Source organism: Sapajus apella, unplaced genomic scaffold (assembly GCF_009761245.1).
Source record: "Sapajus apella isolate SASKATOON/1434 unplaced genomic scaffold, GSC_monkey_1.0 scaffold152, whole genome shotgun sequence".
NCBI lineage: Eukaryota > Metazoa > Chordata > Mammalia > Primates > Cebidae > Sapajus > Sapajus apella.
The window spans coordinates 1,130,544-1,146,587 of NW_022437092.1; the positions used below are offsets into that span (position 1 = coordinate 1,130,544).

General features: G+C 50.0%; 1 protein-coding gene across 1 annotated transcript in view; it reads right to left on the minus strand.

Moving 5' to 3' along the window:
- CACNA1A (calcium voltage-gated channel subunit alpha1 A) overlaps positions 1-16,044 on the minus strand; it is a 421,027-nt gene that overhangs the window by 158,302 nt on the left and 246,681 nt on the right. Inside the window, exons 6-8 of the mRNA XM_032265882.1 lie at positions 14,617-14,708; positions 8,326-8,478; positions 2,509-2,702 (exon numbers count right to left, since the gene is read on the minus strand). Coding sequence (XP_032121773.1) covers positions 2,509-2,702; positions 8,326-8,478; positions 14,617-14,708 — 439 coding nt within the window. The remainder of the gene's footprint in view (positions 1-2,508; positions 2,703-8,325; positions 8,479-14,616; positions 14,709-16,044) is intronic.

Sequence of the window (16,044 nt, forward strand, 5' to 3'; positions counted from 1 at the left end):
GCAGACAAAGAGGAGACCTCCAGGAGTCAACAGAGCTGTGTGTGTGGAGTGGTGGCCCCAGGGGGTTCTATGGGGTCACTACATTTGTGGCATCTTGCATTTGATCCTGAATCCTTGGCTCTGCCCCACTCCAGCTGCTAATGGGTGACCTGCTTGGGGACTGCTCACCTGCATAGCAGGTGAGGGAAGGTGTACTGTGGTGAGGATGGGGGAGGGATGGTTCAAAACTTGCACACCTAGATATCTATCCAAATTATAAACGCACATAGGCTGAGTGTGGTGGCTCACACCTATAATCCTAGCACTTTGGGAAGGCTGAGGCAGGAGAACTGCTTGAGGCCAGGAGTCTGAGATCAGCTTGGGCAACATAGTGAGAACCCATCTCTATAAAAATTAAAAAATTAGCTAGGCATGGTCGTATGCGCCTGTGGTCCCAGCTACTAAGGAGGCTGAGGTGGGAGGATCACCTGAGCCCAGGAGTTCAAGGCTGCAGTGAGCTATGATTGCACCACTGCACTCCAGCCTGGGTGACAGAGGGAGACCCTGTCTCTAAAAAAAAACAAAACAAAAAAACCTCCCCCAAAACTCAAATTATAAACACATTTAGTCTCTGACCCTGCAATCCCACTTCTGGGAATGGACACCCTCCAACCCACAGTTACACAACAGAACACCACGCAGCCACACAAAAGAATAAAGACGGCCAGGCCCGATGGCTCACACCTGTAATCCCAGCACTTTGGGAGGTGGAGGCGGGTGGATCGCCTGAGCCTGGGATTTCCGGAGCAGCCTGGCAGCATGAAAAACCGTGTCTCTACCAAAAAATACAAAAATTAGCTGGGCGTACTGGTGTGCACCCGTGAAGAGACTGTCCATGTTTTGCAACAGAAAGGTCTCTACAATGTGTGGTTATGAGAAAAAAGAATCACAGAATTAAACAGCATGTGTAGACTGCTACTCCTTGGGGTAAGAAAGAGGAGGAGGATGTCAATTTAATTATACTTATAATTATAATTGCATAAACAAACATTGGAAGGATATGCTGAGGAACTAAAGGGGTTGGATATTGGGGGGACAGGAAATAGAATGGAAGTGGGGCAGGTGGAGATACACATCTTTCCAGAAACATCCCTAACATTTTTAAGATCTAGGGCAAGAGTACAAAAAGAGACTGCATACTATGGGGAAATATTTAAAAGGTAACTAAATAAAGCATGCTTGCCGGGCGCGGTGGCTCACGCCTGTAATCCCAGCACTTTGGGAGGCCGAGGCGGGTGGATCACAAGGTCAGGAGTTCGAGACCAGCCTGGCCAACATGGTGCAACCCCGTCTCTACTAAAAATACAAAAATTAGCCGGTCATGGTGGTACATGCCTGTAGTCTCATGGTGGTACATGCCTGTAGTCCCAGCTACTCAGGAGGCTGAGACAGGAGAATCGCTTGAACCCAGTGGGTGGAGGTTGCCGAGTGGTTGAGCCGAGATTGTGCCACTGCTCTCCAGCCTGGGTGACAGAGCAAGACTCCGTCTCAAAAATAAAAAATAAATAAAACATCCTTTTATTCTTTCACTTCACAAACATATGTTCCTTTACACTCTGGAAGGTCAGGGTGGAATTTAGAAACCAGATATCTGCATTGGGTCAAGGTGTAGGGAGAGCCAGCCCTGTCTCCTTCTCTTCCTAGTTACAGCTCTGTCTTGCCAGAGGGCCTCCATACACGTGTGTGGGCACTCTAGCTTGTACGTCCAAGCTCCAGCCACATCTGTGCCAACAGCCGACCCTCAGATGTCCCTGGGTTACGAACAGACCCACATGGGAATCTCATGCAAGTTCATGGAATCTGGGCTTGGGCAGGGAATTCCGGGATCCCGGTGACTCAAAACATGGTCTAGAAAGTGGGGCACAAGCTCTTGGTAGACACGTCCCCTTGGCTCCAGGAACTTCTCATCCCATGGGAGTGGCACGGCTGGAGGAGGGCCGGGTGAGCCTCAGGGCAGGGCCCCCTTGCCTATGTCCAAGATATTACTCTATCTTTTTTTTTCTTTTTTTCTTTTTATTTTAAAGACGGGGTTTCACCATGTTGGTCAGGCTGGTCTTGAACTCCCGACCTCAGGTGATCCGCCCGCCTTGGCCTCCAAAGTGCTTGGATTACAGGCATGAGCCACCATGCCCGGCCTACTCTATTTTTTATCTACGTTGATTTTTGGATCACATAACCTTTCCATATTAAAACATCTAAAATTATATCTAGACACTTGCATGATGAAAAATGACGTCACATCTGGGGGCCCTCCAGACTTCCAGGCCCTAGAGTTAAGGGTTCTGCTTATGAGTCCCTGTCATCTTCAAAAGCCTGGGCCTCGGGACAGCTTCACTGGGGCTGTGTTGTCCCTGGGCTGCCCTTCCAAGGTCAGCGTCCCTCCACTGCAGCCTTGGGGTCTCACTGGTCCCAGGAGGCCACCTCCCCAAAACTCCGACTGTCCACACACGCCGCCCCAGCATCACTTACATTGTAGAGGAGATCAGTCCATCCTTCCATGGTTATGCACTGGAAAACTGTCAGCACTGCGAACAGAATGTTGTCGAACTGAGTGATCCCGTTGTTGGGCCCTTCCCAGTAGGGCTGACATTTGGTCCCATTGGGGCAGGTGCGGGCGGGTTCTTCTGTCCCACATGGAGCCGGAGACTCACCCTGAATGTCATCTATGAAAGAGAAGGGGGGAAAAGTCAGAGGAAGGAGCAGGGAACACCAGCTCTGAGGTATAGGGACCAGTGACTCTACGATGCTGTTGGATCAGCCTTCAAAGAAATCTATGTTTGGCTTTGAGGGTCTATTAATTGTTTTCTATTGATTAATTTCTTCTCTAAGCTTTACTCCGTTTCTCTTTCTGTTTTCCATGAGTTTTCTTTTCTTTCTTTCTTTTTTTGCTATTCTTTTCCCAAACCTTTGAGATGGATGGATTAACTGACTTTAAGGCTATAAATTGCCTTTAAGTGTGGCTTTACCTGCATCTCATAAATCTTGTCATGCATTATCTTTATTGTTCAAGTCATCTTTCCACCATTATTTCTTCTTTGACCTATGGGTAACTTAGATGTATTTCTTTTTAAAATAACTTGTTAGGTATATATATATGAAAACAGAGGAAGAGAGGGAGAGAGAGGAAGAGAAGGAGTGGGAGGAGGGGGGAGGGAGGGGGAGGCGGGGGGAGACAGAGAGAGACAGAGGTATAGAATCGTATAATGATTCACCATGTCCCTATCACCAATTTAGACACTTGTCTACTTACTTCCAGCCAATCTTGTTTCATCTACATCTCCTCCAAATGCTTTGCCTTGCCACCAAACTATTTTTTTTTTCTTTTTTTTTTTTTTTTGAGGCAAAGTCTCATTCTGTCACCCAGGCTCGAGTGTAATGGTGCAATCTCAGCTCACTGCAACCTCCGACTCCCCAGTTCAAGAGATTCTCCTGCCTCAGCTTCCTGAGTAGCTAAGATTACAGGCGCCCACCAACACACCTGGCTAATTTTTGTATTTTTAGTAGAGACAGCGTTTCACCATGTTGGCCAGGCTGGTCTCGAACTCCTGACCTCAGGTAATCTGCCCACCTCGACCTCCCAAAGTGCTGGGATTACAGGCATGAGCCACTGCACCCAGCCTGGAATATTTTTAAAGAGAAGCTCAGACTTCGCATTATTTCATCCATAAATGAGATGTGTGTCTCTTAATCTGCAAACACTTTCAGAGTCCTCTTTTTGTTACTGATTTCCAGCTTTACTGCATTGTGGCCAGAGAACATGTTTTGTATTTTTTCAGCTTTGTGAACTCTGTTGAGACAAACTTTACGGTCCATAATATAGTCAGTTTTAGTAAATGTGCTACGTGCATAGTGCAGCTGGTAAGGGCAGCAATTCTTCCGACATCCATTAGGACGGATTTGTCAAGTGCGCTGTGTTATTGTCCTGTAAGGCTTGCTGATTTTTCTTTTTCTTCTTCTTGGGATGTACTGGGCTCAGAGAGCTGTTCAGGGGGTGAGGGACACCAGTACACACAGTTCCTACCCTTGCCTAAGGGTAAGGAACAGGAGCTGAGCTTTCTCCCCAAATAGCAGGAGGCAGACTGTGAAAATGCCACAAGGAGAGAGAAACATGCCAACAGACACCCCTTGGGCTGGAAACCAAAGGCAGCTTCCTGGGAGGTGGCAGTCGGGCTGCACGCTAAAGGTCAGTCCTGCCTCCCTGCCCCTTCCTAAGGTGCTGACGGGGTGCGGAGGCAGGGAAGCTCACGTCCTGGGAGCGTCCTCACTTTACCAGCACAGCGGGTCTGAGAGGACCTTATTTTGTGAGTGATGCTTCTGAAGGTTTTCAAAGACGACTGTGGCCTTGTTGGACAAGAAAACAAACAGCTGAGTGTGTGTAAACTCAAGCTTCCTACTCAACAAAAATGTCTCTCGATGTATGTGCTACAGACTTCGCAGCGCCGATTCTCTGCTCCCCTGACTGTGCACGCAGCAGAGGGAAACAGCCCAGTGCTGAGTGAATGAATTTCGGCCTTTCAAGCTCTGGCTGAATACAAACTCCAAGTCTAGCCTCGCCATGAACTGGAGTGGTGGGAAACACCTTCCTCACTTGTGCTGGACCTGGTACACGAACTGCTATCGAATAAATACAGGTTGGAAGGCAAAAATCTTCTAAACATAAGGCTCAGAGCAGAGAGCTACATAAATCCATGGGCTCCTATAACAAATGACAACTACTGTTGGGGACAGCACCTCTGCCTGTCATCTTCCCTGTCTCCACCCCAGGTCCAAGTCTGGCTCAATTCCCAACCGCCCTGTAGCCTCTCGTGTAGCCCAGTTAACCAGCCCCAGCCTCAGCCTCTCCCTCCCTCCCTTCTTCCCTCCCTCCTTTTCTTTCCTTCCCTCCTTCCCTCCCTCCCTCTCTCCCTCCCTCTCTTCCTCCCTCCCTCCCTCCCTCCCTCCTTCTCTTCCTCCCTCTTCCTTCCTCCCTCCCTCTCTCCCTCCCTCCCTTCCTTCCTCCCTCTCTCCCTCCCTCTCTTCCTCCCTCCCTCCTTCTCTTCCTCCCTCTCTTCCTTCCTCCCTCCCTCCCTTCCTTCCCTCTGTCCCTCCCTCCCTTCCTTCCTCCCTCCCTCTCTCCCTCCCTCTCTTCCTTCCTTCTTCCCTCCCTCCCTTCTTCTCTTTCTTTCTCCCTCCCTCCCTCCCTCCCTTCCTCCCTTCCTTTTTTTTCAGTGTCTCACTTTGTCACCCAGGCTGGAGTGCAGGCATGACCACAGCTCACTGCAACCTTGCTGCCTCCAGCTCCTGGGCTCAAGAGATCCTTCTTCCTCAGCCTCCTGAGTAGCCAGGACTACAGGTATGTACCCCCACTCCTGGCTAATTTACTAATTTTTATTTTAGTAGAGACAGGGTCTTGCTATGTTGCCCAGGCTGGTCTTGAACTCCTAGCCTCAACGGATCCTCCCACCTGGGCCTCTCAAAGGGCTGGGATTACAGGTGTGAGCCACCACACCCGGCCCCTTTCAGGCATACAATAGCTACTGAATTTCCCTATTTAGGGGGGCGTGGGTATCATCACACATTAGCCTTCACTGTTAAAAATGGCTGCAAATGAGGGGTCTTGTTTCCTCTATTTTAGAAGCTCTTAGAAAGCAGGAAGCCTTCCACTTCATCTTTGCTTCCTTCTGAGCGATTGGCACGGTGCTGGGCGCACAGGAACTGGGCTCCCGACGCGGAGGAACGCTACCGAAAACGGTCTATCTTTAGCAGCGCTGCAATCCCCCTCAACCCCCCAACCACCGACACGAAACACTCTGAGCACTGCTTCTAGAAAAACAACCGTCCAGAGTGTCTGAGGAATTTGGTTATAAATACATTTTAAAATTAACCCGCTGCCTGGGTGTCTGTATATATCTGTCTCTTACTCACACGTCTTATATTTTTAATCGTGAGCTAGCTTTTCAGTTTTTCTCCTAAATCGAGGCTTCCTCCCCTCTGGTGGCACCGCCCACTTCTGTCCCCTCAAAAGCCCACTCGGACCTAAGCCAACCCCATGGCTTCTTCTCCTTTAGGTAGTCTTGGGTAGAAAAAATAAAATAAAACCTCACAAAAACCTAGGATCCAGGAGTCCTGGTTTCTCTGCTCACGGCTGATTTTTCCAAGGGACCCTGCTTGTGCGTGCTTGCGTTCTCTCTCTCTCTCTCTCTCTCTCTCTCTCTCTCTCTCTCTCTCTGTCTCTCTCTCGAATTTCCGCCTGGGTGACGAGGCCAGAAGCAGAAATAGCTCTGCCTCAATTAACACCTTCTTCATCGGGGAAAGAAATAATTAGGACATTCCATATTGAGCAAACTTCACAAGCCCAGGAGAAAAGGAGACAGGAGGAGCGAGAGAAAAAGAGGAAAAACCACAACACAGACTAAAGCAAAACCTCCAGCCACTGCAAATAAACCTTCCCAATGGGTTTCCCTCCCCCTGGGGAGGAGTGGGGAAGGAGGGCCTGGGGGTGCCTCTGAGGATCCACTTGGGGGTCACTGGGTGGGGAGAGTGAGTGGAAATCCACTCCCGGACAGAATCTTCTGTGGCTGCCTTTCCCAAGTAAGAGGCCTGAAACCTCTTTCTCTGCCCACCCGGGTCCTCCTCCGGGCTTCTTAATTCAGTCTATCCACTCCCTCAACGCACAGCTCCCGTGCCCCAGATCCTCAGAACCAGCGTTGCCATCAGTCTGCCTGCAGACAGCCAGGGGTCCAAATGCTGAAATACCGAAGGCATCCCTTCCTACTTGATTCCATTTCATTTCGGGGCTTTAGAGAGCAAGCGGCTACAGTTTGGACAGGCAAAGATTTAACTGAAAATGTGTCCAAGGGCGACTTGGTCCCTGAGTGTGGACCACGGTGGACGCACTGCTTCCACACTGCTGGTTCAGAACTCAGTCCCAGGAGTGTGTCTCTGGCCTGCCTGGGTTTTCCCCCTGCTCACCCCACCCCCAGATCTTACCCACCAGACCCAGACACTGAAGGGTTAATGTGGGCACAGTCAGGGAGGGGCAGGATGCTGCTGAGTGCTGGGTTCTGACTGGTTGGTGCCAGGACTCCCAATTGGAGTACCTGGCACATCCTGGGGACTGGCAGAGACCAGGAGGACTCAACAGGTACTCTCATCTTCTACAAGGTAACACTCACAGTGCACTTAGGCAATAACCCTTTCCTGGCCAAATTCTCCCACTTCTTGCTTGCTTTAAAAGTCAGGACTGGCTGAGGTCTGCCAGAAAGAAGCCAGTGTATAAATACCCCAGCTCCCTTGCCTCTTGGCTGGGACAGTTCTGAGGTGTGTGCTCCTTTTTTAATTTCTTTCTTTTTTTTTTTAATTTGAGATGGAGTTTCGCTCTTTTTGCCCAGGCTGGAGTGCAATGGTGTGATCTTGGCTCACCGCAGCCTCTGTCTCCTGGGTTTAAGCGATTCTCCTGCCTCAGCCTCGCAAGTACCTGGGATTACAGGCATGCGCTGCCACACCTGGCTAATTTTTGTATTTTTAGTAGAGATGGGGTTTATGTTGGTCAGGCTGCTCTCAAACTCCTGACCTCAGGTGATCCACCCACCTCAGCTTCCCAAAGTGTTGGGATTACAGGCATGAGCCACCACACCCAGCCTCTTTAAAATCTTTTTTTGAGCTGGAGTCTCACTGTCATCCAGGCTGGAGTGCAATGGGGCAATCTCAGCTCACTGCAACCTCCACCTCCTGGGTTCAAGGGATTCTCCTGCCTCAGTCTCCCGAGTAGCTGGGATTACAGGCATGTGCCACCACACCTGACTAATTTTTGTATTTTTAGTAGAGACAGGGTTTCACCATGCTGTCCAGGCTGGTCTTGAACTCCTGACCTCGTGATCCACCCACCTCAGCCTCTCAAAGTGCTGGGATTACAGGCGTGACCACCACGCCCAGCTAGGTGTATGTTCTCTGCTGTCTCCCAGAGCTGCCCAGAAGGGTCCAATCCCAGTTGCGGTGATAACCTGCTTGATAACACACCTTTTAACAGACCCCTTCCTTTTTCTGTCTCACTTCCTCATTCTCCCAATGGTCCTTCCTGAGATTGTTCCCGGATAAACTCTTTCTCTGCTGGGTTACCTTCTGTGGAACCCCAACCCACAGCTAAGATCTCAGAGGCTATTTCACCCGCTGCCTCTCCTGCAGTGCTCTCTGAAGGAGATGGTCCTACAGCTACCAGGAGAAAGACGCAGGCCTCTGCACAACCCTCCCCAGAGCTTGTCCCTGAAGGAGAAAACTGGAAAAACACATCGTGCTCTGTGGACCTACCTGTCCCCTCTTCAAAGCAGGTGGTATGAAATTTTCCCATATAAAATTCTAACCCTATGATTGCAAAAATAAGGATTGCAAAAAATAGGAGGAGGCCGATCTGCAGCAAAGGGATCATCGCCTTCATGATCGACTTCAGGACGACTTGTAAACCTGGGAGGACACAGAGAGAGGCCCCATAAGCCCATGAGCAAGCACCCCCAAACCCCGCCACCAAGATGCCAAGCTCTCTCCCAAATAAAGCAGGTGTGTCCCTGAGGAACCTCAAGCAGGCAGGAGCCTGGGGATGGGGCAATGGTGAAGGAAGCACCACGTGAGCCTGGTCCTTGTCATAGAACAGCCCTTCCTAGGTTTTTTTCCTTTGAGACAGGGTCTTACTCTGCTGCCCAGGCTGGAGTACAGTGACACGATCATAGCTCACTGCAGCCTCAATCTCCTGAGCTCGAGCGATCTTCCTGACTCAGTCCCTGGAGTAGCTAGGACTACAGGCATGCACCATCACGCATGGCTAAGTTTTAAAACTTTTTTGTAGAGATGGGGGTCTTGCTATGGCTGGTCTGAAACCTCTGGCCTCCAAGCGCTCAAACTCCTCAGCCTCCTAAAGTGCTAGGATTATAGGTGTGAGCCACCATGCCTGGCCCCAATTCTTTCTCTCTCTCTTTTTTTTTAAAAAGCACTTTTAACTATAAAGTATTTATTTATTTATTTTAATTAGCCAGGCATGAGAGTTCATGCGTGTAGTCCTAGCTACTCCAGGGACTGAGGGAGGAGGATGGCTTGAGCCCAGGAGACTGAGTGAGCTATGACTGTGTCACGGCACTCCAGCCTGAGCAGCAGAGTAAGGCCCTGTCTCCAAGAAATATATACATATTTTATAGACACAGGGTCTCACTATATTGCCCAAGCTGGTCTTGAACTCTGGACCTCAAGCGAGCCTCCCGCCTCTGCCTCCCAAAGTGTTGGGATTACAGGCGTGAGCCCCCGAGTCCAGCCAACTTTAAAGTATTTAATAAAGGTATTTTATGGAACATATGCTGTTCTATTTGATGATCTTTTGGCAAGAAAAGGGTGGAAATGTATTGCTTTTGGAGCCGTGGGTGTTGGGCAACTGGCACCCAGAAGAGGGAGCCGTTTTCTTATTTTTTTTTCTTTTCTGCCAAGAGGGGGCTTCTTTTCCTAATTCATACAAGGGCGCCATACAGGCTGGCTGCAGCTTCCAGTAGGAAAGCAGTCAGTGGTCCCAATTTCAGCCCTGAGGAACCAGACTCTACGTTATTTCACTGGCTTCTACTGACAAACCCCTGAGGCGGCCATATGTGAAAAGTCACTCCCATTTTACAGACGTGGGAATCAAGGCTGAGAGAGACGCTATGATTCATCCAAGTGTATGAGAAATGGCAGAAGAGGCCAGGCGTGGTGGCTCATGCCTGTTATCCCAGCACTTTGGGAGGCTGAGGAGGGCGGATCACCAGAGGCCAGGAGTTTGAGACCAGCCTGGCCAACATGGTGAAACCCCATCTCTACTAGAAATACAAAAAATTAGCCAGGTGTGGTAGCTCATGCCTATAATCCCAGCACTTTGGGAAGCTGAGGAGGGTGGATTACCTGAGGTCAGGAATTCGAGACCAGCCTGGCCAACATGGTGAAACCCCATCTCTACTAGAAATACAAAAAATTAGCTGGGCATGGTGGTAGGTGCCTGTAATCCCGGCTACTTGGGAGGCTGAGGCAGGAGAATCTCTTCAACCCAGGAGGCAGAGGTTGCAGTGAGCCAAGATTGTGCCATTGCACTCCAGCCTGGGTGACAGAGCAAGATTCCATCTTAAAAAAAAAAAAAAAAAGAAAGAAAAAGAAATGGCAGAACTAGGATTTGAACCCTGTCGATCTGACACGAAGTCCTGTGTTTGCCCACGTGTTGATGTTGCTTTCTGTGCTCAGAGCAACCCAATTCGGAAAGATGGCAGTGAATCAAGAGAGGGAACAGTCCCCAAAGGGACAGAGTGGGATGGAAGACACATCCAAGTGGGCATCTGAAGACCTGAATGCGGGGGGATTGCTGTCAATCAGGGACCCCATGGAAGCTCTTATCCTACCAAGTTCAGCCTCCAGTAGCCTCTCATCTAACAAATGGTTCATTCATGGTGGCTGAATGACTCTGGGCTTCAAATCCTTTTGGGAGAGGAAGCGGTTAAGTTGATAATACTGAAATTCGCATCCTACACTAAAAATTTCACTGTTGTAAGACTCCAAGAATGTTCATCATAATGACAGCTGGCCAGGTGTGGTGGCTCACACCTGTAATACTGGCACTTTGGGAGGCTGAGATGGGTGGATCACTTGAGCCCAGGAGTTTGAGACCAGCCTGAGCAGCAAGGCGAAACTCCATCTCTACAAAATATGTGAAAATAATTAGCTGGGCATGGTGATCTGTGCCTGGAGTCCCAGCTATTTGGGATGCTGAGATGGGAGGACTGCTTGAGCCTGGGGAGGCAGAGGCTGCACTGAGCTGTGATTACACATGGCACTCCAGCCTGGGTGTCAGAGGAAGACCCTTAGTATTTCTATGCCCATCATTGGCTTTTTTCTTTCTTTTTTTTTTTGAGATGGGCTTGCTCTGTCACCCAGGTTGGAGTACAGTGGCATGATCATGGCTCACTGCAGCCTCGACCTCCTGGGCACAAATGAGCCTCCTGCCTCAGCCTCCCGAGTAGGTGGGATTACAGGCACATACCACCAAGCCTGGCTCCACTACCTTTTTTTTTTTTTTTCTTGAAGCTTTTAACTCAGGTCTGAATGATATCAACATCCTGTGTTTGTAAGCACTGTGCTATCTACTAGGAACATCTACGGTCAAAACGAAGGTTCAAACAGACAGCTTGGGGCTTTGCTTCTTGATTGGAGGAACATCCCATGGCTCCTGATGGGTGGTGGCCACAGTAAGAGAGGGAAACTGTCAGGACAGCTCGAGGGTCCGTGCCACTCCAAGGCCTTAGAAATGGAATGTGGGCAGTGTGGTGCTGGACTCTCTCGGTGTCCAGCCAAGATCCCATTTTCTCTCTGGTGTACCCGCCTCCAGCTGCCATGGATGCTGGTTGCTCATGCCTCCCAGCTGCCCCTCTTCTCAGTAGAGCTGCCCTTGGTGATCAAAAGTGACATCACCAGGGAGCGACTGTGTCTCTACCTCCCATCCCCAGTAGCTGACCAGAGAAGTGAGAGGCCAGCATCCTTGCTGCACATGGAAGGACAACTCCGGTGCCACACACACTCCAGCTGAAGCTGCAACCCTGCTCCATCCACTCCCCTGTCCGCCCTGCTGACCTCCCTGCTCCATCCACTCCCCTGTCCACCCTGCTGACCTCCCTGCTCCATCCATTCCCCTGTCCGCCCTGCTGACCTCCCTGCTCCATCCACTCCCCTGTCCGCCCTGCTGACCTCTCTGCTCCATCCATCCCCTGTCCACACTGCTGACCTCCCTGCTCCATCTACTCCCCTGACCACCCTGCTGACCCTGCTCCATCCATTCCCCTGTCCACCCTGCTGACCTTGTGCTGTCTCTCCTGAGAGCCATCCCCCAATAAAGCAGGTGCGTCTGAACACCCACCCTAAGTCTCTGCTTCAAGGGAATGACCTAGTCATCCGATTACTAGTGAGATGACTTTGAGCAAGTCAGGTCTCCATTCCAAGCCTCAGCTTCTCCATTTGTAAATAGATGCTGGAACAGTATCTCCCGCACAGGATTAAATGAGAGAGTTCATACACAGTGATGTGCCTGGTGTGTCATATGTGGTCATTAAACAGAGACTCTTGTCACTACTGTGTGTATATATATATATATATTTTTGGGAGGTAGACAGGGTCTCACTTTGTTGCCCAGGCTGAGTGCAGTGGCACCATCACAGCTCACTGCAGCTTCAAACTCACAGGCTCAAGCGATCCTCCCACCTCAGTCTCCCTCCTGTAGCTGAGGCTACTGGTGCACACCACCATGCCTGGCTAGTTTTCGTATTTCTTTTTAGAGACAGGGTCTCACTTTGTTGCCCAGGCTGGTCTTGAACTCCTGGCCTCAAGCAATGGTCCCACCTTGGCCTCCCAAAGTGCTGGGATTACAGGTGTGAGCCACTGCACCTGGCTCTTTTTACTATTAGATTTGGGATGGCTCTTAATTTAATATGACACGGGCATCTACTGGGATCTCACAGAGACCTTGGATAGAAGTGTCTTCTTTCTACAAAACGGCCCTGCTGGTGATCCTCTGGGAAATTTTTTTTTTTTTTTTTTTTCCCTGAGACGGAGTCTTACTCTGTTTCCCAGGCTGGAGCGCAGCTCACTGCAACCTTCGTCTCCCAGGTTCAAGCGATCCTCCTGCCTCAGCCTCCTGAGTAGCTGGGACTACAGGCACGTGCCACCATGCCCAGCTAATTTTTATATTTTTGGTAGAGATGGTGTTTCACCATGTTGGCAAGGCTGGTTTTGAACTCCTGACCTTGTAATCTGCCCTCCTCGGCCTCCCAAAGTGCTGGGATTACAGGCATGAGCCACCTCGACCGGCGGGAAATCCTACTCTTTAAACTTGGGTAGCAATGAACCTGAAGAAGGAAGCCAATAAATTGTAAAATGGCGTTAATAACAGAGACTACTTCACAGGCTTGCTGGGAAGATAAATGGCTTTAAAGAATTGAAATACTCGGCCGGGCGCGGTGGCTCAAGCCTGTAATCCCAGCACTTTGGGAGGCCGAGGCGGGTGGATCACGAGGTCAAGAGATCGAGACCATCCTGGTCAACATGGTGAAACCCCGTCTCTACTAAAAATACAAAACATTAGCTGGGCATGGTGGCGCGTGCCTGTAGTCCCAGCTACTCAGGAGGCTGAGGCGGCAGAATTGCCTGAACCCAAGAGGCGGAGGTTGCGGTGAGCCGAGATCGCGCCATTGCACTCCAGCCTGAGTAACAAGAGCGAAACTCCGTCTCAAAAAAAAAAAAAAAAAAAAAAAAAAAAGAATTGAAATACTTAGAATAATGCCTGGCACATAATAAGTGCTTTGTAACTTTTTAACTTTTTTTTGGTCTCATTTTAAGACAGGTCTCACTGTGACGCCCAGGCTGGAGTGCAGTGATGCGATCACAGCTCAATGCAACCGTGACCTCCTGGGCTCAGTGATCCTCCTGCCTCAGGCTCCTAAGTAGCTGGGCCTTCGGTGTGCACCACCATGCCTGCTAATTTTTTTTTTTTTTTTTTTTTTTTTAGACGGGGTTTTGCCATGTTCTCCATGCTGGTTAACTCCTGAGCTCAAGCTATCTGCCCGCTTCTGTCTCACAAAGTGCTGGGATTCCAAGTATGAACCATTGTGCCCAGCCAAGCTGGCTAATTTCTAAAAAAAAATTTTTTTTGTAGATATGGGGTCTCACGATGTTGCCCAGGCTGATCTTGAACTTATGGCCTCAAGTGATCCTCCCAAAGTGCTGGTATTACAGGCATGAGCCACCACGCCTGACTAAACCATTATTATTAACCAAGACAAGAAGATAGAAAAGGACAGCCCTGTTTCATTTTTGCTTTTCACAGTTTTTTGGCTGAACCTTTACTTAATCTTGACCCTGCATATGGCGGCCACCCCAAAGGGGGAGTAGATGCATCCATGCAGAATGAGAAAGTGGCAAGGAATGAGTATGAATTTTAGAGCTCATTACTGTCCACCTGCAAGAATTCAGGTCAGTGATTTAACCTCCTTGAGCCTCAACCTTCTCATCTGAAAAATGGGTGTTCACTGGGTGACTGTGAGGATGACATAAGGTAATGCATGTAAAGTCCTCTCTGCAGTGCCCTGTACACAGCAGGCACTCGGCAAATGGGAACGGTCACTGCCACCAGTGTTACCGCCCAGGCGTGGAATCACACTTGCTCACTCCTAGTTCTGCCACTTCTCAGCCACAAAACCCTGCTCCAATTTTTCAGCCACTCTGAGCCTCAGTTTCCCCGTCTATAAAATAGAGACATGAGTCCTATCGACTTCATAGGGCTGTGAGTACTGAATGAGATCACGTGTGGTGCTTAGCATGGCTCCTGATAGACAGTAGGTGCTCAATAAATGGGTGTGGCTCCTAGCTTGCTTTCAGGAGCTCATGGGGAGCTGCAGCCATGTTCCTAGGGGGCCCCATAGGGAATCCCAAAGAGGAGACTGCCCTCATATAGGCTGGTGGGGCGGTGGCCTCCCGAGATGTTGTGCATAGGGGAAACTGAGGGTTCCCAGGGCCCCTGAGCAAAGCCCTTGTCAGGGTCGGAAACTCACGCACTTGGGATTCCAGACACCAGCTTGAGCGGCCGCAGCACTCGAACTGCCCTCAGCGTCCGCAGGTCAAACTCTGTCCCAACTGTCGCCAAGATGCTGAAAGAAAGAAGCCACAATGGAGAACAGAGGGTGGGCTTCGGGGGTCAGACAGCAGGGCAGGGGTGCTTGGGATTCCGAGCCATCCTGTATTGACTGAGTGGCCACAGGCTGGGGACTTGACACCACTGGCCTCAGTTTTGTCACCTGTAAAATGGTCATAACAGTACCTGCCTCAAGGGATAAAAGGTGACTTATGAAGACTCCCCCAGATGGTTCACACTCCCCAAATGTTGCAATGAGAGAAATGGAAGCCGCCCCCCATGGCTTATGATTGGGGTGACATTCAGTACATTTCACAAGCTACAATGACAATGGATTGTGGGGTGGCTTGGGGCCCTGGGGGAATGGCAGACCTTTCGGGGTTTGTGGCTCTTTATTTTTATTTTTTCTGAGATGGAGTCTCGCTCTGTCGCCCAGGCTGGAGTGCAGTGGCATGATCTCGGCTCACTGTAACCTCCATCTCTCAGGTTCAAGCAATTTTCTGCCTCCCGAGTAGCTGGGATTACAGGCATGCGCCATGATGCCCGGCTAATTTTTGTGTTTTTAGTAGAGATGGGGGTTTCACCATGTTGGCCAGGTTGGTCTTGAACTCCTGACCTCAGGTGATCCGCCCTCCTCAGCCTCCCAAAGTGTTGGGATTACAGCCGTGAGTCACTATGCCTGGCCTATTTTATCAATTTATTTGAGAAAGAGTCTCGCTGTGTTGCCCAAGCTGGAGTGGAATGGTATGATCTCAACTCACTGCAACCCCTACCTCCTGGGTTCAAAGGATTCTCCTGCCTCAGCCTCCTGAGTAGTTGGCATTACCAGGCACTGCCATCATGCCTGGCTACTTTTTTTGTATTTTGGTAGAGATGGGGTTTCACCATGTTGGCCAGGCTGGTCTTGAACTCCTGACCTCAGGTGATCCACCCCCCCGTTGGCCTCCCAGAGTGCTGGGATTACAGGTGTGAACCACTGCACCCTGACTGGTTTGTGGCTCTTTAACAAATGGAAGGAAAGTAGTTCAGTGTTAAGAGCCCAGCCTGCATGGGTTCAAATCCCAACTCTCACTTTCCAGTTGGGTGGCCTCGGGCAAGTGACTTCCCTGCACTGTGCCTCAGTTTCCCCTTTCTGTATAATCTGGATAACAATAGTATCAATACCTCCAAGGGTTGTGAGGATTTCAGTAAGCTGATAAAGTGGTCAGCACGGTGCTAGGCACACAGGTGTATAAAACAAAAAAATGGACCAGGCGCAGTGGCTCACGCCTGTAATCCCAGCACTTTGGGAGGCCAAGGCGGGTGGATCACAAATTCAGGAGTTCGAGACCAACCTGGCTGACATGGTGAAA